This window comes from Gallinula chloropus (assembly GCF_964237585.1).
Source record: "Gallinula chloropus genome assembly, chromosome: 7".
Classification (NCBI taxonomy): Eukaryota; Metazoa; Chordata; class Aves; order Gruiformes; family Rallidae; genus Gallinula; species Gallinula chloropus.
The window spans coordinates 16,248,802-16,270,536 of record NC_140092.1 but is presented as its reverse complement, the minus strand read 5'-3'; the positions used below and the strand labels follow the sequence as shown (position 1 = coordinate 16,270,536).

The window sequence follows — 21,735 nt, the reverse complement described above, 5'->3', positions numbered from 1 at the left end:
ACATTGATCTATCCTGGAGTTCAGTAGGAATAAGATTTAGTTGCGTTCAAAATTTCCTTATGTTCTGTATGATGTTCCCTACTACAAAATATATTCCGCAGCATTTAACCCTAGCACATGTGGTTCACATAAATGTACCAAGCTTTCTTTTACAAAACCCACACTTTTAAAAGATGTTAACCTTTTGTTTCATTGTATTTTGCTTGTGGCACCCAGGCGAATACACGGTAATGACGGCTCATTTTCACTTGAAGAGAAAAATCGGTTATTTTGTCATTCAGACTTACCTCCCCTGTATCATGACTGTCATTCTCTCTCAAGTGTCATTCTGGTTGAACAGAGAATCTGTACCTGCCAGGACAGTCTTTGGTGAGTATACTGATTAGCAGTAGCTTTGTTTGCAACAGTTTAAGCTGTTAGGAAGCATTTCTGGACTCAGCTTGGTAAAGGCCTTTTTCATTCAAGTTAGCATGCTTGTAGAATGTAATAGGATTTTGAGGCCAAACAGCTTTCAACTGCAGCTTTCAGATCTCCTGAGAAACCCAAAGCTTTTAGAAGTTAGCACATACAGGAAAACTCTCCATGTATCCATGACTCAAGAGAAAGTAGTTTTCACAGAATGGAAATGGCTGGTAATTTTTCTATTTAAAAAGTAAATTTAGATTATTTTCTGAAATGTCTTTCTTACCTTGATATTATCCAATTGTTTTGATATTTGGTAGATAAGCACATTTCCAGATATATTTGTAAATTGAACAAATTAAATTTTAATTTGTTGTGGTATTTGAATGTGCTAAACTTTGCAAGCTGCAGTTCTTTAAAAGAAACCTTATTCTGGGGGTCTGGACAAAACTTTCTCAATAATTTACTGTAGCCTGTGAACAGCTTCAGCAGTGCAAAATAATGGCATTTCTATTGCTATAAGGTTTTGCTCTCTTTATTAAAGCAAATTAACAAATGTCTGTCTTATTTGCATAATTTAGAGTTCTTTTAATTTGTTTGCTTTTAAAGAAAAAGAGACTAGCACAACAAAAAGAAAGTAATGTCTGTGTGTAAATGCTGCATAAAATCATATGATTAGTCATCAGTAAACACCATGCACTCTTCAAAAAATAGGCCAAACTCAAATGCATATTAAGTATGATGTACAGCAAAGCAAAAGAGACTTACTGTCTCTCCTGGTAAACAAAATGCCACGCGAAGCATTGTGAAAATTGCGGGTTCGAATGTGAGTCTTATTGAAGTCGGATGAAATGGCTCAGTTGATTTAGTGGGACCAGAATACTGCCATGCTTTCCAGGCAGCTATCAGCTATCTTCAAAGTCTTCTGTGAATTTTTCCATTTCTGCTTTATCAAAATGCACATTCCTGTTTTCCATCTTTGCAAGTACACTGTCAGATAGTTGTAAATCTCAGTCTTTGCCCTTTCCCGTACCCCCTCCTATACATTTAGGACAGTGTAACTGGTTTGTCCAAAAAAAGTCTCACATCTTCTCATCCTAAAATGCACTTTGTGTTATTGTGTCATCAGTAACAAGGCTCTAACTACAGGACTAACAAGGCACTAGCATAATTTTTCTGGCACGTGTTATCCCTTCCTGCATACCTCCTTATTGTTCTTAATTCATTTGCTTAATTTATGATTTTTTTTTTTTTTTAAATAAGAAATATCACATGGCAGCCTGCTGCTGAAGTGTCCTGTTTCAGGATGTCTGGAGGGAACTGGGTAGGTTGGCCACAAGAACAGAACAGTACCACCCTGTGTTTAGACATAAAATCTAAAAACTTTTTGCTAAGCACAATGTGTGTGTTGAGGAGAAGGCAGTTTCTATGCAGGTATTTTATTTCTGCCTCATGCAGTGATCAGGTCTCTCTCCCCTCCGGGTCAGTTTAGACTGGCACCCTGAGCACACACGTCCAGGCTCTGGTTGATGGAGAGGCCTAGGCCCTACATGCAGCATTTGCACCTCAGGCTTAGCCTTCTGAATAGGGTTAGATGTCCCCCGAGGAGCTATTTCATAATGTTCTTTTACACTCTAGATGAGATTGTTGCCATAAGATGCCAATGGCATCTGTAATCATGTAGCCCCAGGCAAATCTCCCAGGCTTTCTCCATACTTACTGGCAGCAGTTGTCACTGGGATTTCTGATACCCTCTGGTCTCCTGCCTATATGTGTTACAAAAATGTGAAGCTAGCCACAGTTTTGTAACAAAATTCATCTGTTGCTTCTGACTGCTTTCTGTCTTGTACTGAATTAATCTTGACAGTTAGAACTAGGCAGATACACTCAAGGTTTCATTTGGGTGGCATTTTCAGGTAGACTTCAGCCAGTAACACATGAAACCAATACTACAGCTAAGGAAATAAAAGAAGCTACATCCAGCAGGGGAATACTAAAATTGCGGGAGATTTTACTTTACATTTTTATTTATCAAACTTTATTTTTAGTTTTTATATGAAGTAGTTACTTGCTAGATGCTCATCTTTGTGCTGTATAATTAGTATATCAATATTAATATCAATATAATTAATGTATCTATATTAATATATCAGTATAAAGTATTTGTTTTGATAAAGTGCTTTTTCAGAATCCATGAGAACTGTAACTAACTTCTTGAGAGCTACCAAGTGCTGGAAATGACTAACTACTGGAGTACTGTTCCTTTTAAGGAAATCTAACTCCTGGTTATTCAAAACACACTTAGTATTTATTATTTCACATTTGAAAGAAATTACTTTTCTTTCCCTTTTCTGTTCTCTTGAAATGTAGTTTCAAGTTCTAGGTTAACATTCAGGGCTTGGTATAATGAGGCTTCTTTTATAGTTGAGCTCTTTAATCCCTTTTCTTTATGGCATCTATTTAATATTGTTGACCTAAGCTATCCCAAATGATTTATGGCCCAATGTTATATTGTTTCAACTTTGCTTTAAAATATTGGAAGAAGAAAGTTTTATCATTGTTAATTAAATAAGTCTTGAATGTGTTTTCTCTAGCAGATAAATTTGAAAAGCATTTGATTGCATTTTTAACGAACAGGAATAAGCCTGGTTCATAATGCCTTCATTTAGTGCAAGATTACAATCTGTTTCATTTCGTAATGTGTTTATTGTTACGCATTTAGTGTCAACAATATTAGCAAAACTAATCTTGGGCGGCTTATTGAATTCTCGCTTCATTTTTAATGGGTCATAACATTTAGAAGCATCACATATATTTGAATAGAGGCATTAGAGGCAGGTGACAGAAAAATCTGAAATCCGTTTTCTTAGCGCTACAGTTATCTCTGTGTTTTGACTCACACGTACTAGGAATGAGAATGTTAAAATGAATCTAGTTAGATATATATTCTCTGATACCTGAAGCAGGCAACAATAAAATGCACTTTTTAGTGCATTGTCCAAGATGCAGAATTTTAACTTCACGTAGCTATGTTCATTTATCAGGACTCTGTTCTCTGGGATGATTTTATTTTTTGCTGCATTCCTGTTCCGATGATTTGCTTGATCTTGGTTTATTTTCTCTGAATCTGTATTAGTTAATGTACATTTTGAAGCAAAAAGCCATTTAGACCTGAAATAGATAGAATTTTTAATTGTGCAACTGCAGGAAGGGGAGCCTGAGTTCAAATTTGTTCTCTGGTTATTTTTATGTGGGATTTGAATAATATAGATGCTTCCTTTTGAACAATTTGGCATGTACAAGGTACCTTTTCCCTTATTTTGCTGAAAAAAAAATCTCAGCTGGTGTTATTTGCTTCTCTTTTTGCATGCTGCAGATTATCTTTTGTGCCTTTAGAGATATCCTACCACTCAGAACTTTATAATTTCTTATTTGGGGATTTCTGCTAACCATAGACACGACACTGTAGTGGTAGGGAGTGGGCAAGCGTACCTGGAAAGCTGTAGCCCTTAGAGACTGGGCTGGCTGCAAACAAACTAATGTCTTCTCGACTCAGTGGTGTGCCAAGACACTATCTCATGGTATAATGCCATGAGATTTTTACTGCAGCTGGGGTAAATAGCACTTGCTGTGCAGCTTTGGGAATTAGTTTGGCTTTTGATCAGTGGGGAACTCTGTTCCATGGCTTGGCATTGGCACAGTGAAGCAATGTGAGCACCAGCTTCACAATATGTGTACGTAGCTTAACGGACTGACTTATGGAAACATTATGTTATGGTCCTTGGCCTCCCATGCTGTTTGAAAAGGACTCTGGCCTTTTGTGTTGTTCTTCCAATAAAAGAGGTAGGCAGAGAACTTGAGCTATTTTCTACAATCTTTCTCTCAATGGTTGTTCAGACTTATCTCCCGATGTCTAAGCAGAATCAATGTACACTCCTTTCGTATTGTGTTCTCCAGTAATACAAATACATTGTGTAAGCAAAAGAGAAACAGTACCATGTGTAGCTAAATATTATGGTATAATGCTTTAAAATTATACAGTCTCCAGGATTTTTAAGCTTTTGTTTTGACCTCCAACCGTTTACTCTTGGAGTGACAAAAGGAAATAGTCTGTATCTCTGTAAAAGGGACAACTGTCTCTTCTTTCTGCTATGTTGCTTGTATTTATAAATCTATTTGGGTTTTGGACCAGGCTGAGTGATCTGATTACCTAACAACATTTGCAATTACTGTTAAGAAAAAAGAAAGAGTGGAATAATAGAGAACTGGAATTATCTTCCTAATAAAACAAAAAATAAAGCCTTTTGTGATATGTTCTTCAACCATTGTGTGTATCTTTGCAAAGTGCTGTGATGAAAAGATAAAATTATGGGAGGAGTAGCATGATATTATAAGAAAGGGAGCACATTTTGTACAAATTATTTGCAAAGCTGAAATGCCTCTTTTGTTAGAGAAATGCCCTTTGGAAACTCATTATTTGGGTATTTTACTTTTATTTTGAAAGGAGATGTTCACATTCTTACACGAGAAGACTAGGACATGATTTAGGTGTTCAAATTAGAAAAATCAGTTGATACTAAAGAGGTGAAATAAGCTTCTAAAGGAACTTGTCCCTGTCAAGAAATAGCCTGACTTTTGCACACAGTTGTGGGCATAAACGAGTCTTCGTGACAGATTTTAACTTCAATATTTACATGCTAGGTCCTACAATTTATACTCTATGTTTTCAGTAAGGCATTTCTAGTTTTTCCAGTTTACCTCTTCCTCTGTTGAGCGTCAGCACTCTGTACTGTTGAGTGACAGAAACTGTCTGCCTAAAGGTGGCTGTCTATCTTTAAACACATCTTGAATGGTATCCATCTGTCCTGGAATCCAAAATATGACAGAGCTGGTATTTTCCACGTGTAGAAGTTTGGTGCCAGCGAAAAGTGTTGAATTTGCAGCCCTGGAGATGTATATTCTCTCTCCAGTGAGCAGATGCCATTTCAAAAGTGGTACCATAAAAATAATCCTAGGCAAAGCTCCAGTTTTATCCTGAATGGATAAACCTGTAGTGACAGAAGATATTTAGCTTTTATAGGCACACACTGCTGAGAACAAAAGTTGTAACGATGTTGGGGTATATTTACTGCCAAGTGTAAAATGTTTGGTCCTCTTCAGAGAAGGGAAAAATGGCAATAGTTTATTTTTTGGATCCTTTGAAAAGACAAACAGATAACTGCTCATGGTCTCTTGAAAGATGATACCTGTCCACGTCCTTCTGTCACCTGTTCAGTGCCACATCTGCTGGCTATAGAAGGTGGCTCTTGATCTGTATATAAACTGTGGTCATTCTACATCACAGTGAGATGTCATGCAGTCTTTGCATAGCCTGTTAAATTATTTAGGCTGTTCAGAGTAGTGTGAGATTCAGAGGAGAAGATTGTTACCTCATTGTCAAGGATCAATCTATTCACTGGTTTTTATATCAATTTTGGTTCACTAATGTTATGAACTAGATAACGCAATGAGGAATGCTTTTGATATGGGCAGTGTGTGGGTTTTATAGGGTTTTAGTGTGCTTTGTTTTTCAAGTTGACCATATTCCTCCCTATTAATAATTTTTGAGTCCTCTTAGGTTTGGCAGTGACAAGGAAGCCATTTATTTCTATTCAGTCCTTTTTCATAAAGAAGACTTGGTAATACTGATTTTTCAAATTAGCTATAATGTGGAAAATCATCTGTCTTTTCACTGAAGAAGAATAGCAGGTATAAAAAATACTAGACACTGCTGAACTTACAGGTATCACAGATTAAATTTGTCTGTCCGATTTTTTCCCACTCAACTCAGGTTAAATGGCTGTGGTGGCTTGAACATCACTGAATTTATAGAGTGAAGGAATAAATGAGAGTGTGTTGGCAATCGTGTGACAATGTGCTGTTTGATTAGCATTTGGGTCACAAAGTGGTGTGGCTTGCTGAACTTTTTAGAGAAATTGTCAACTGGTAGCAAGATACAGGATGCAAATTCATGATGTTTTAATTGAGACTGGAAAAGGTCAGCAGTTAAATTAGATTTCTGAAGAAGCCAATGGGGCTTCTGGAAGATTGGTTTATTCTAAAAGGTAAGATTTAAATCGAACAGTACCTTAGCAACTGTATATATTTACATGTGGATAAGGTCACCTTATCTCTGAGAAACAATCACTTTACTGATACTTCTGTATAATTAAAATGATTTATCTGCAGTTCAGGACCGGTATTAAAATTTGCATGTGATAATTTTAAATGTAAGATAGATTGCCTTTTCCCTGAGGTGCCAAAAATAATTAAGCCATATGTTGTGTAAGTGTTAGATGAGAATAAGTTCTGTACAACATATATTGTATTTTCATACAATATATTGTGACAGCTGCTTCCTCTTCATTGTATAGATTAGTAGATCCCAGCAGTGTCATGGCTTATTCCAGACCAAATCCTCTTTAGTTAATGGGGGCTGAAAAACAGAAATTAGAGATACATTCGCTGAGGTGCCTGGATACTGTCTGACTCAACAGGATGTTTCTGTGCCTTGATTTCCCTGCTGCACAGGCCTTTGGAAGCTCATCAAGGGAGCAGCACCGAGGCTGAGGGCACTTAGCTTTGCTCTGTCATCCTCAGTAGCACCCTCAGAGCTGGAGATTCTTTACAGGAATGATGGAAATTGCAAATCCCGAAGGGGTCTGAGTAGTTTTAATTGCTGCCTCTTTTCCCTCTCATGCAGTGGATAAAAATACTTCTTTTGCAGAAGAAAAAACATTTTGAGCTAGGTTGATCCTGTAGAACCCAGGTGACTGATTGCTGACAGCAGAGGATCTGGCTTAGGGAGACTGACTTGACTTTATGCTGGGAATCCTCTTACAACGATTTTATGAGTGTGTAGTTGTTGAAGCTGTGATGTGCTGTTACTAATATTTGTGCCATTGCATGGCACCTCTTTTGCCTGGTGCAGTGGAGTGTAGGTTTGTTGATCTGTGCTACGTGCATCACTTTGCACGGTTTTTCGTTTTGGAGATGTACTTGATGGCGTGCCACAAAGGGAATAGTTTGGTTTGTGTAGGTATGATTCAGCCTGTGGTAGGAGAACTGATTTACTGAAGGAATGGAGTCTGCATTTGTGGTTGTGGGTTTCTGCTTGCTGTTACCAATTCAAAAAAACGTTCTTCTCTTCCTTTCCTCCCATGTACCTTTTTTGTGACTCTTTTTGAGTATAATTCCTAGCTTCCTGCTGGGTCTTCATTATGTACAAAGTACTGTAAAGTGCTTTTAATAACTGCCACAGGGAGAAAACAATCTTCTTGGATCATCAAGTCTTGTTTTCTGACACATACTACACAGTTATAAAAATCTGGCATTTCAATTCAATATGCTCTTCTAGAAAAAAAAAGGTTACCTGAATGAAAACCTGTTCATGTCTTCAACTGTGTCACCAGGTAGGTAGAGAGACAGCTACTGGAAAAAAATAAAGTAAAAAAAATCATTGTTTCTAATATCAAAGTTTAGTTTATGTGGTACTGTCAGTAAAGATGCGTGCCAGACCTGCAGTCACTGCAGAGAAGCCAGTCACCAAACATTAACATTATTAATGTAATGCTGTGAAATATTACGATCTCTTTAAGGAATTGTTAATTTTGTCCCTTATCTGTCCTGATATCTAAAAAAAAACCCCAAAAAACTCCCAAACCAACTAACTTTCTCCTGGAAGTACAATCTTCAGCTGATTAAAAAAGGGAAGTTTTTAGACAACAAAATTAAAAGAAGTTCCAGATGCAGCCTTTAGTATGGGTCTGGCAGTTGGTCACCAACTTAGATAAGCAATTTTCCCATTGCATTTCACAAATATACCATAATGATTTTCTGTTTGGGTTTTTTTGACATTCAAAATCCAAATAAAAGAGTTGATGTAATGTTCTTTTTGTCCCCTTGCAGGAGTAACAACTGTGTTGACAATGACAACGCTGAGCATCAGTGCTCGAAATTCACTCCCCAAAGTAGCATATGCAACAGCTATGGATTGGTTTATTGCTGTTTGTTATGCATTTGTATTCTCTGCATTAATTGAATTTGCAACTGTAAATTATTTCACAAAACGAGGATGGGCCTGGGATGGAAAAAGTGTAGTGAATGATAAGGTAAGTCCTAAGGAAATAACCCTATTCCCAGTGAATTGCACTGAACCAGTCGTAATTTATATTGTATTGGCAAAAATTGGTATATTAAAAAAAGCCCAACATGATGTTTTAAATCAAAAGAATGTAGATGCATTTGCTGTCCTGAACAAAAATATATCGGTCATGATGTAGGTAATCTCACTTTAACTCCAGTCAGTAACTAAACACCAGGCAGCTACTTGCTCACTCTTCCCTCCTGCAAGAGGATGGGGAGGAAGATGGGAAAAACCAACTTGTGAGTTCATAGGATAACACAGGAAGAAGATGGTGATGATAACAATAGTACTAATAACAACAACAAATGACGTACTAAGGCAACTGCTCACCACATGCAGAAAAAAGAACCCAGTGCCCAGTCTGGGTCCAAGCAGTGGTCCTGCCTCTTGTCTCACTTCCCCAGTGATACACAGAGCATGATGTTACATGACAGAGAATATCCCTTTGGCCAGCCTGGACCAGCTCTCCTACCTGTGCTCTCCCAGCTCCTTGAGCTCATGGCAGGAAGTGGGAAGCTGAAAAGTCCTTGACAAACCATGGACACTACATCTAGCCAGCAACAACTAAAAATGTCAGTGTGGTATCAACATTATTTTCATACTAAATGCAAAACATGGCACTATACCAGCTAATAGAAAGAACATTATCTCTTATCTGAGCTGAAACCCACACAGTCTCAATAATCCAAGTTTACTTATCAAGCATGTTGTGTTTTAGTGTTGAGAACTGCCTGGCTTGTTTCTTGACTCCTCAGATACAACTGTATATCTGGTTATTCAGAAAAAATTAATCCCAGTTATATTGGTTGATAACTTTTTAATTATTAAATCAAATTGAGTTGGAGATAAGACAAAGCTTACAGAAAGGTAAAACATATATTAGTTTTCCTGGTAACTAAGGATCAGAAAAACAACTGAATGCCCATATATGTAAAAGCTCACAATAACAAAATCTAGAAACTTTAAACTTTTTCAGTATTCTGAAATTTATGCCTAATGATTTGTAGACATTGATTTTTAAACAAATTTAAAAAGCACTTTCACAAAATTCTGAGTACTTCATCTATGATGTTTTGATGGTCCAAGTGCGAAGAAACACAGTCCTACCTTAATTTTCTGGTATTGTTAGTAGTGTAGGTGTAAGAGCATGAAGAAATTTTAACCTGATAGAATTTATTATTTTGTTGAAGTGAGCTGGTGATATGCCTAAACTTGTGTCAAGTTTTACATTGTGTAATTTTAAAAACACAAATCAAATGTTAAAGCTGACTTGCTGTTTTGACTGACTTACCATATTACATAATTTCCCCCTGATTCTGCCGATGGCAAAAAATTTCTTTTGAATAGAATACTTTGATTTCCTTGGTTCTCCTTAAAATAAAATAATATTTGCTTCCAGGATAATAACAGTAGTTGTGAAGCAACATTTAATTAACTGATAGTTTCTCAGAATTTTGAATGCATAAAGCACAATGTGCAAAGAAGAGAAATGTTCAGTTAATGGTAAAGGAGGATTAGAGGAAATGAGCACACTGTTTATAATTCCCTGTGGCTTCCGGAAAAGCATGAACTATCCATAGGTTCAGGATCTGTTCCCTCATGCTGGAACTTGATACCGAATCACTACAAGTTTATCATCGTGTCCCGAGTGAAGCTTTTCAGACTGCCGCATTGTCCTGGCATTGTAATAAAGTAGGGAGCCCTTATAAACACTCTGATCATCCTTTGCCTGTTCCATTAAATTAATATAACAGTGTTGTGTCATGATCTTAGGGGTGGCAGCTGTTTAACAGCTAGGTAGTGTTCCTTTCTAAGGAATGACAAAATTAGCCCTTCCATTTAAAGATTTATATACCATTCATGTGTCCAATTCTAGTTCTCTATTTTCTTGAAACTAACTTAACAAAAAGCTAAGCTTTTGACGTATTCATAGTTTCTCATTCATAAATATGGTTCACCTTTGTTATGCAAGTCTCATTAATGCTATCAGAGATACATTTTAAAAAACGCACTAAGTGTGCCTGAAAGGAAGGAATTATAGATCAATTAGAGTGTTCCTGTTTTAATTTCATTTGGTAATTTGCTCTTATTTTTGCCGAATGCATCTGTGCACCCAAAGCCAAGCTTACTCTTCACCAGATAAATGAAATATGCTTCCTTGGTGACAGTCATCTGTGTTCATATTATATGGAAATTCCCATCTGAGTGCTGTCAACATGGAATTTGTCTCACAGGAAAGCAGGTGCAGGGACAAGCTACGTATTTGATCATCCCTTTTGCACTCTCTGGTCAATGAGGAACAGTGCTGAATTCCCACTTGATTCCAGATTCTCTTTTTATGTGACACCATCTCCTGAGACAAGGTATTTGGGGCACAATATCTAACCATGAAGATCTTAACAAGATTTTTAGGTGGCCCTAATAAATATGAAATTGGAGCTAATTTGAAACCAAAATTGGAAATTGGGTAGGTGCATCCCAGTGGAAGGAAAAAATTGGAATGTACCTGTATGAGAAAGTTCACAAGAATTCTCTCACTTGTGCCACTTCCATTAGATTAAAAGTTAAACAAAACTCATACAACAGTTGATGATTTCTTGTATGAGATAGAAGTTAACTGTTTCTTCATCTGTGTAATTTTGTGTTTCGTGGAACAGATGGACTGAATCTGATATTTATTTTCCTGCTTCTAAATTACATGTGGAGAGCCTTCCATCCTAGAAACTGAAATCCTTTTGCTCTTTCCTGCAGGTTATTGGAAGTTCCTTGTTTTGGGATTGCTGCAAAACAGTGAATCAATTTACAGCATTACAGTCTTGTTGCAGAGCTAGTCTGTGTAGCTATATAGGTCCGAAAACTCAGGCCTATGGAACCCTGTATCTATAGACACAACCTCTCTGTTGCACTGCCATTGGCTGAACTTTAGCCATTTGAAAACTTACACAATCCCATAAAAACACAGAACTTCTGAGGTTGGAAGGGACCTCTGGAGAGTGTTGAATTTAACTCCCCTTCTCCAAGATAGGGACAGTTGCTCAGGGACATGTCAACCCATTTTTTTAATATCTCAGGTAATGGAGACTCCACAGCTCTCTGGGCAATAGATGACACTTGCAGTAAAACAGGGGTTTTGTATGTATGAATGTTCTGTATTTCAAGTTGTATCAATTGCCTCTTGGACTTTCACTGGATATCACGGAGAAGAGTCTGGTCTGGTCTGGTCTTCTTAACTCTCTCCCACCAGATATTTATATACAGTGATAAGATTTTCCACTGAGCGTTCTCTGGACTGAACAGTCCCAGCTCTCTCTGCCTTTTGTATTTCAGATGTTTCAGACCTTAAATCATCTTTGTGGTCTTTTGCTGGGCTTGCTTCAAGATGCCCATGTCTCTTTTGAACTGAGGAGCCCAGAACTCTCTGAAAGTGTCTCACCAGGCTTGAGCTAAGGGGAATGATCAACTCCCTCAGCCTTATGACAACACTCTTTGTAATGCAGCCCAGGAGTCTGTTGGCCTTTGTTGCTCTGAGGGCACATTGCTGGCTTGTGTTCAATTTGGTGTCTACCTGGGCCTTTTCTGCAAAGCTGCTTTCCAGCCCATTAGCCCCAACCTGCATGGGGTTATTCCTCCCCAAGTGCAAGACTTAAATTTCCCTTTGCTGAACTTCAATAAATTCTTTTCATTCCACCCGTTTTTCTTATCTTCTGTCATTTTTTAAGTTCTAATCCCCATTTTCATCACCGTTATGAATTTATTAAGCAGTAATTTTTGAAAAAGATAAATAGTTCTTGGTCTAGTTCTAAAGCTCACTCCTGCAACTACCAAGCTATAGTCCTCCTTTCTCTTAATTTCAATCTCTTTCTGACCTCTTTGCGTGTGTGTCTAGGTATACATACAGAATCTCTTTAAAATGTAGACGATTGCTGAAATTCCTTTACTTATTTGTGGTATGTTATGACATGTTCAAACAACAGCAATGTTAGATTCATGTGGGAAAGATGGCCTTATTTTCATTTTATTACAATGCCAGGTAATCTTTTCTTTTTCTAGTCCACCGCTTTGCTCCTTTTAGTTCTCTTAAGGGAGAACATTTTATTAAAATCTTGTGATTCTGTTGGAAGGGGCCAGATACAAAGCAACTAGAGAACAACCAACTCTTTTCCAGTTACCCTTACTATCACAGTAACAGACCCGTCCTCATGCAACTTCAGTAAGGTGGTGCCATATTTTTAAAGCTTTCTTTTGTTACCTGCACCACCTTTTTGGATACACTAGAAGTGTCTGTCTTTATATTGGAATTTATCAGTATGGTAGTCTTGGTAATTATTTTAACATTCACATACTCATTTTTTTCTTTTATATTTGAAATGATGCTTTATTAAGTCTTTTCTGGCAAATACACACTAAATATTTAACTTCATGCTGTCTTCCAATAGAAAAAAGAAAAAGCGTCTGTCATTAAGAAAAACAATGCCTATGCAGTGGCTGTTGCCAACTATGCTCCAAATATTACCAAGGACTCAGTGCTACCAACCATCTCCAAGAGTGCAACAACTGCAGAACCTAACAAGGCAAAACCAGAAGCGAAGCCACAGGAAGCAAAGAAGACATTCAACAGCGTTAGCAAAATCGACAGAATGTCTAGAATAGTGTTTCCAGTCTTATTTGGTACTTTTAATTTAGTGTATTGGGCTACATATTTAAACAGGGAGCCTGTCCTACTTGGCTTTGCGCCATCAACCTAAAAGTTGAATTGCACTGAGGACTTAAAACATCATTCTAATCAGATAGGTTGTTCGCTATGTACAGTACGACTAATAACTGCTAATCTGTGAACCATTATGTACAGAGTGTATATAGATGTCTTATCTGTGTATCTCCAAAGGAGGGACACAGTGTTAATTCATGGGTCTGTAAACAGATAGCACCCATGGCAAATATAGCCAGCTCTTTAAAAGTTATACCCAGGGGAGTTCTGTTAAACTAGGATTCAAATATACAGAATTATATTCTCTCCGTACAATGAAATGAAGATATGATCCTACATAATTATTTAGGAACAGTATTTTTTTAATTTAAAGTTAAAATATTTTTCTATAAAGTAACTAATTCTACTTTAATGAAAAAAGCTGTCATTTAAAAAAAAAGGTGATTTTTTTAAAAGGGTGTAATTGTTTCATACAACAGCAGTACCCATGTACATAACAGAGTACGGACGTCATACAGTTCTACTGCTCACAAACATTCTGGATACTAGTTAGGCTGAAGAGGTAGTAAAGGCTACTTATATGGCAAAAGCCACAAGTTTCTTATTACTGTCCTGTTTGAAGCTGTTAGTAAACTCTTATAATTGATTTCAGGGAAAAAGCAAGTCTTAATCAAATTTCCAGTATCAACCAATTTCTTCTAGTGAAACTCTTATTCTTTTCACTCTTTTATTTATTTGATGCTGCTAAGCCAGGTTGTCTGGTTCAGCAGAGTTGGATTTTTTAATTATTTTTTATTTTGTTCTTAACTGGATTATTGTCAGTTCATAAAAGCTCTCGGAAATTTTTCAGAGTTAAGTGTATCAATAATATAATACACTCTTTTTCCTTCCTTAATGTTAGCCTAAAACCTGCCATTAAAATATTTACCTGTATTTGTCCCAGGAACCATGATTTAAGTTTGGGAAATTGTCCATATAATAAAATTTACTGCTGCTTTTGTAAATTGCAACTTTACATTTCGCTGACATAACTTTACAACAACTTTGTATACTAGAAATGGTTTTGCTAAGATTTGAATGTTATTTTTTTAATAAAGGTCATGCATCATCAGTAGGTATCAACTGTATTTCATATACACAAATATAACAAAATTGGAGCTGCCATTTGCAATTTTATATGAACATTTAATACTGATCAGTAAAATTGTTTTTCATCTGAGCCTTTGCAAAGATTCTGTATGCCCCTAAAGGCCTGGTAAATCATGGCATAAGTAATAATTGTGTACTGTATTTAGATTTTAGTATACTTGGCCAATCAAAAATATTTTGATTCACACATACATTAGCAGTTATTAGTTGACCTTTAAAAAAAGATACACCTTTATGATGATGTCTTCTAGTAGGGACATATGTAGTCGTATAGTGTCATTTATTGCAGTTTTGTACAGTACTTGAGTATAGTGCATAAAATAGATATGTTCAGAGTTTAAAAAAGTTGTACAAATATTTCTAAAATCAAATAAAAAAGTATCTTAAGATATGGAAATGTGCTAAAAACAACAAGGAGAAACTGCTTTCATTTGCTGTTTTACTTTCTTGCTTTTTCTTTGCTTTTAATGTGATTATGTTTTGTACTTTGTGTGACAGTATAGATGCCAAGGTCACAAATGCATATTATGAATAGAATTAATAGGTAAGACAGAGTTGATATCAGTAAAATAAAGACATTTCGTAAGTTACAAATGAAAGGGAGAAGCATGGACAAGGTGTGTATCCCTTGAAGTCCCTCTAATTAAGCTGTCAGATTAAACCTTTCTCATCAACAGTAGTTAAAAAAATCAGCACTTTACTCAGAACATTGAAATAAAAATATCCTTATTTTCATATATATTTATATATAAATGTAGATCTTCCGTGTAACATGGAGATGTGTGCAATAGTGTGATTATGAGCATAAGGCTGGAAGGCAAGCAATAAAAAAGGTTTTTTCATGGTATAATTATACATTTTAAAAATGTTTCATTTGTAAATTATAAATTATCCCTTTAATGTCACATTGTCCAGATATGAATAAATATATAAATATGTACATATGTACAAATAATTGTAAATATTAGAACTGTAGAAAAATCCCTTCACTTTTAACTCTGTTTTTGGCAAAGGGCTCTGACTGTATAGTTTAATGGAGGCCCATGCTGAAATGCTCTTGAACTTGAGTAGCTCGGTTATGTTTTCTCTAGCTGAGGTCTCCTTCTTGTGACCTACTGGGAGTTCTTACCTTCTGTTCACATCAGCGAGATCTAGGGACTCTCCAAACCTCATCGGACTGGGGTATGGAAAGAGAGGTTTGTGTTTCACCCTTGGCCACACCCTAGGTACTCTAAACCCTTCACAATGTTTCCGCAATGTTGTGTATTGCTCCATGGATGACACTCTATAGTCAGAACTCTCCCGACTACAAACATGAATGTGCTCAGAGGCATGTTGGATTATCTAATGGGGAAGGATTTTACATCCTTATCCAAGAGTGGGACCCCCTCAAAGGTATTTAACAGTACAAGTCTTCTCCAACAAGACTTCTTTTCTGGAAGAAATCTGTGTAATTCAGAGCTGCATGCAAAAGGCCTATCTTCAGTTTGCACAAGAAGCTTGATGCTGTCTCATGTTAGCTCTGCTGCTACTGCTTTTATTGGGTACAATTAATTTTTCATTCACTGCCCATTTTTTCTATGCTTGTGTTATGCTTAGAGTCAGATGAAAAAAATGGGTGTTTGTCACATGCTAAAGATAGATTTATCACACACTAATACAGAAAAATGGGCATACTATATAAATTCACTCAATGAAAAAGAATGCATTTTAAATATACACATGGAGTTACTGTGGGCATCAGCAAGGCTTTTAGAAAAGCTTCACTTCGACAGTTAGCTTGGTTGGTCTGTGTTAAAGCAAACCCCTTCTGCTGGAGGAAGGAGTCTGCTTCATTGTTTCACTACTGAAACATTTATAGTGAGTAAACTGACTACACAGAAGTTGTAGGTTTGTAAAGGTAACAACTGGATAAAGTCAATCTGAATGTAACGATTTAAGTGAGTGCAAGCATCGTGCAAGGAATGTTAAAGTTGGGCCTTCTTTCCATCTTGCAGTGTAGAATCTGTGCCTGAGATTTTAAATCTGGTCTCACAAATTCATGTGCCAAATGCCTGTTTAATTTCAGTAAAACTTGCTGGTCTTCAATACTTAAAGCAGAGAGAGAGAGCACGAGTGAGCAAACGTGAGTAAGTTCAATATCAAAGACTTGCACGTGGAATCTACCAGTGAATTTCTTGGTTGACTTATTAATCTAATTTATTTTCCCATCATTCGTGGGTCAGGTTGTCATATTTTATGTGATTTAAGAAATGAATACAATAAATTCAATGGTGTAACACTGTGGTAAACTTGGATTGGAATTACCGTAATTCTGAATGGGGTTTATGAAATAGGTTTCCTATGGGACATGTACTTCTGAATGCATGTGGTCAGTAATTTAACAGTAATTTATAAATCACCATGAAGAATATAGACCTCAGTAGTGTTTTATCAGCCAGGGTTGTCTGCTGGATACTTCTTAACAGACTGCTTTTAAAACAGTGGCTTCTGAACTTCTCAATTATGTTGTAACCTAGGAAATTACCTTCACCTTCCACATCTGGGTTAATTCAACTTGTAACTGCTGCGTTGTTGAGCATCTAAAAAAAATATTATGGTAGATGTTCTGAGGTACGAGCTTTAGCTTGGGAGACTATTCATGCCACAGAATGTCATGTTATATTAATCATCTAGTCTGCCTGTATAGTCACAGGAGAGAGCATGAAAGAGCCTCAGTAGATACCAAACAGGAGCCTTCCAGACTTGCTTTCCCTTCCCAGTGATTATAGATAACAAATGGGGTAGTGAGACTTTTAAAAGTGGGGTGACCGTAGCCTGTCCATGTAAAAGCTACCAGAAGCAGCTGGGAGGAGATAATGATGTATGGGGAAAAGAGAAGAAACAAATACCTTTGTTACGGTGTCACTGAGATGATTGAGAAGCCACTGAGGGAGATAATGTGCATTTTTGCTTCAGTTTCAGTTCTGAGCCTTCATTACCACATGTGAGTTGAGGGACAACAACTTTTAGAGCCTGTGAAATTGAAATACTTCTTGTAAAATTCTGCTGAACTTGAGGGACATGAGTTGTGCCTTTGAAACCGAGAGGCTTCTGCTGACCGCTCTGTGAAAACTATGCAATGTTGTATGCTTGCTTCCTGCCATATGGGACATCTAGGGCAGAGAGGGAAAAGAAGCTGCAGGAATTAAGTAGAACTTTGTTAAGGCTAGGTTTTCTTTTCTTAAGAGGTGTGACTTTCATTTAAGCACAGCTAGCGCTCATCCTCCATACCTCATTCCTATTCTGAAAGCTTTGTGCTGCAAAAGTTTTTGCCTTGGCCTTCCACAATACAGACAAAGTCTGTGCTCTTGAACCTTTCTGTTCCAAAAAAATGTGCATGAAAGATGATTTCAGTCTGGATACAAAGCTGTTAACAGGCTACGCCTGATTATATGTAGACATATAATGCTAAAATTTAGAAAGAATTGCAGTGGGGTTTAAAGCAGAGGAAGAAAACATTTTAAAATTAGTCCAGAAAGTTAAATAGCTTCATTTAAGAAACACAGAGCACGATAAATATACAGATGTCTAAACACATCTAAATAGAATCTCTGAGTGTGGTATAATTTGATGTCACGTATAAAGTTTTTGTCTTAAAGACTCTGAAATGTTAATTAAGGGAATTTATGTGACAGTCAGCTCATGCTTCACCTTCCAGTAAAGGGAGCAGCTCCTTAGAATGCACGAGTTTTTAGGATCCCTTCCACTTTTTCCTAGCAACCATGTACTTTCTACTAGAATGCTGTCAGTTTGGAATCTAACTTTAGGTTATATCCCTTTAAAATTACCTTATCTTGGTTTTTATTTTTCCAGTCAAGGATACCTCCTCCACCTCATTTCTGTAGATAATCCAAACTCCCCAATAATCAGAACTTTAAATTCTATTCTGAACTCAATTGTTAATTCTTATGGGAAGAAGCTAAACTTTGAGGGCTTGAGATCACTGACTGAGATCAGGGCAAAATTTGCACTGAATTTAAAATAAAACTGATTAGCATCCTCAGGATACTCATCTGCATCACTGAAGTCAGTAAGGGTTTTTTACAGTATGGGGGAGAGTACACCTGGGCTCTCCTTTGGATAGAGGTGCTTAGTTCTTTAACCTGTGAAAATAAGAAGAGCCAACCATACTGAAACACAGGACTAGATGTCTGCTTCGTTCCTGATATATATCAATGCCTTTTAAGAATATTGTGAAAGTGCTATGAGTTAGCAGTAGGTGATAACACTCACAAAAAGGAATTTGGAGGATCTTTTAAAATATGCAAGATGATGTATACTCTTCCTCTAGTGTTGGTGTCTACATAAATATATATGAATATATTTTTATCGTTAGATGATTTAGAAGTTATATTTTGCTTTCAAATTTTAATTCCTTACATAATGTTGTGAATACTTCACTTGATCAGGTGGCCTGGAGAGTGTCTTTATGCATCCAAGGATTTAATGATTGCACTGAGTGCTTTCATTCATCTGGTACTCTAGTGAGTGAGCTTCAACAGGTTGAAGTATTGTATTTGTTTTCCAGTACTTCATCCATCTATCTGTGCTGTTGAGGATGGATGAAAATAGAGAACAGAACAAAGTATTGCTCTGATCAACTGCTTTTGGTATTCTTTAATAGATGTTCATTTTGGTTGAATTTATCAGTTTATAGGCTACTGTGGCTTAGCATTAGCACGGAATGCAATGTAGTACTTTACATCTATTAGAATACATATGTACAATATGCACTGTATCTATAAACTGTTAAAAAATCAGTTCCTAAACAGCATCCCTTCACCCTCTCCCCTCCAAATAGTCACTTTATTAGGAAACATTTGAAGGCACTTTAACTTTAATGGAAGTGGTCACACTAAATCTTGTTATACTTGATTTAAAAAAAAATGGTAAAACCAACGTGGAGTCTGATTCAGACACTGTTAGTGATTTCTCAGCTGGGCTGGAGTCAGAGACCATTTATGCATTGTATGACAAATCTACTTTAGTGAGTCACTTAGGCGTGAAGATGTACAGGAGTTTGAAAAGAGATGCTTCTAGTGTGTTAACAAGAAATAAGGAAACTGGAAGGATGGAACCAATAATTTTAAAGAAAATTAAACACCAATCAAATATGCACAGTAAGAAACTGCATGATAAATGTAAGTATACTCAACCTTGAACATCAACATCATATAAAATCTGCTGGGTGACAGTTCACTTATTTAGTAGGTTTCATAGTTATAAATAATTAAAGAGGATGATAATATTCTGTAATTTGTGACCTTGTTTTAACTGGAAAAAGTTGTTACTTTTCTAAGATGTAAAAGAGATAACTGGATTTATGTTTGAATGTGTCACTGCTTGCTGTTGAAGAATATTTATTAACCACATGCAAAATATTGCTTAACATTATCTTTTTGTACTTCTTATTAAAGTTAATTTAAATATAGCACATTTTGTATTTTTGTTTTTAATGCTTTAACAGTACAAATGTTTAAGTCCCCTAGTGGGTTCTCCCTTGGGATTTCTATGCAGGTTTTTTCTTGGTTTTGTTTTGTTTGCTTGTTTTTAAGCAACCTGTTACATCATCTGTGAAGATGCTCTTTTATTAAGGGTTGAATTACCCAGAGGAAGAAAATAATATATTGGAAAGAAAATGTTCCCTAGAAAGAAAATACTGCTTTTCCAGTCAAATCTTGAGCATCTCCAAGGATGGAGATCACACAGCCTCCCTGGGTCCCTGTTGCTCTGTCACCACCCTCATGGCATAAAAACACTTCTTTACTTTTTATTGGATTTTCAGTGTTGCAAATTATGCCTGTTACTACTTGTTCTATCACTTTGCACTTCTGAGCTAACAGAATCACAGAATCACTAGGTTGGAAAAGACCTTTAAGATGATCGAGTCCAACTGTACCTGTCCTCTACCAAACCATACCTCTAAGTACCTCATCTACCCAGATGACGGTCCCTATGTATGTAGTCCAAGATACAGGTCTAAGTAGTTTGGCTTTATTGGTAAATTAGATGGAAAATACTAACATTTGGGCCCAGGCTTCCCCTGAAGGCCTGCTTTGCTACGGGTTTCCTTGGAAAATCACTGCTTAGATCCTACTTGCTTCTATCCAAAAAGACACATTTGGGTTGGTGGATAACAACCTCTGTATGCCTTTGTGAACCAGATTAACAAGATGCAGTAGAAGAGCCTAGCTATCATATGTCCTCAGATAATCACACTGGGTGATTTTGCACTTGCTTTCCCACATTAAATTTCAGGTACTGAAGTGATACAAATTATGTATTGTATCAGGTGAGGAAAATTCTCCCTTTTACACACTATCATGGCCCTGTACTTTGGTGCCATTGTTAGATTTTTTCAGGGAATTTATAATTCAAAATCAGGTTTTAATGAATGAAGATTTCATTTTAACAGTGTGCTTTATGTACAGATATGAAGTAAACAGGGGGCTTGAGAAATATTTGCAGTGCCTTCAAGTTGTATCTGAGGAGTGAAGTGTTTAACTAGATCTAGCACAGAAAACATTTTCATCAGTTGTTTTTTGCATTTGTGGTAGGTAGGAACCACAGCAGAAGCAAGAGATGAATATTAATAAAATTTTAAATATTGAAAAGCATCTCTGCTTTCTATTTCTTTGCAGATCTTTTGAGGTCCTGGTATAAATTATTAAAGAGGAAGGAATTCAATGTCTCTTCCATTTTCCAAAGACTAGTGTCATTTTTTTGCTGATAATGGACATGAGTGGCAAGTGCAAAGAATGTGGCTGAGCTTTATGAAGAATACTCATTTGCACAAAGTAACTTACTTAATTGCTGCACTCCTCTACCTCGTCAACTTTTAATATTTGGAGACAGGAACTTTCATTGCCAGTCCTGAGTAAGTTGTGGCTTGGCATATTGCTGTTAAACCTTTGATGGAACACATTTTCCTGCAAAATCCATTTCTATTCTTCCTGTCACAGCCACCTGACACTAAACGTGTTAGTGTTTGCAGAAATGACAGTGATGGGAGTTTAGTGTCAAACTGTGCTTCCCACTGCATTATAGGTAGACTTCAACTGCTTTTACTGTGGGCTGTGCATGGTGGTCAATGTTTCTATTAAAAAAAAAAAAAGAAGAAGAAGAAAAAGAAAGAAGTCTGACAGCATTAATACACAGTGACCAGGTAGTACTGGGAATATCAGACTAGACCTGTGAGGGTCTCTGCTTGTGGTCAGAGGAGATCGTTTTTGTCTCTTGGATTATGCAC

General features: G+C 36.7%; 1 protein-coding gene across 1 annotated transcript in view; it reads left to right on the top strand.

Annotated features, from left to right (window-relative positions):
• The window catches only part of GABRA2 (gamma-aminobutyric acid type A receptor subunit alpha2), a gene marked incomplete at both ends in the record, with an annotated part of 57,014 nt that extends 43,682 nt beyond the window's left edge, over nt 1–13,332 (top strand). Inside the window, 3 exons of the mRNA XM_084267049.1 lie at nt 217–369; nt 8,350–8,552; nt 13,024–13,332. Coding sequence (XP_084123175.1) covers nt 217–369; nt 8,350–8,552; nt 13,024–13,332 — 665 coding nt within the window. The remainder of the gene's footprint in view (nt 1–216; nt 370–8,349; nt 8,553–13,023) is intronic.
• Between the last annotated feature and the right edge of the window lie 8,403 nt (nt 13,333–21,735).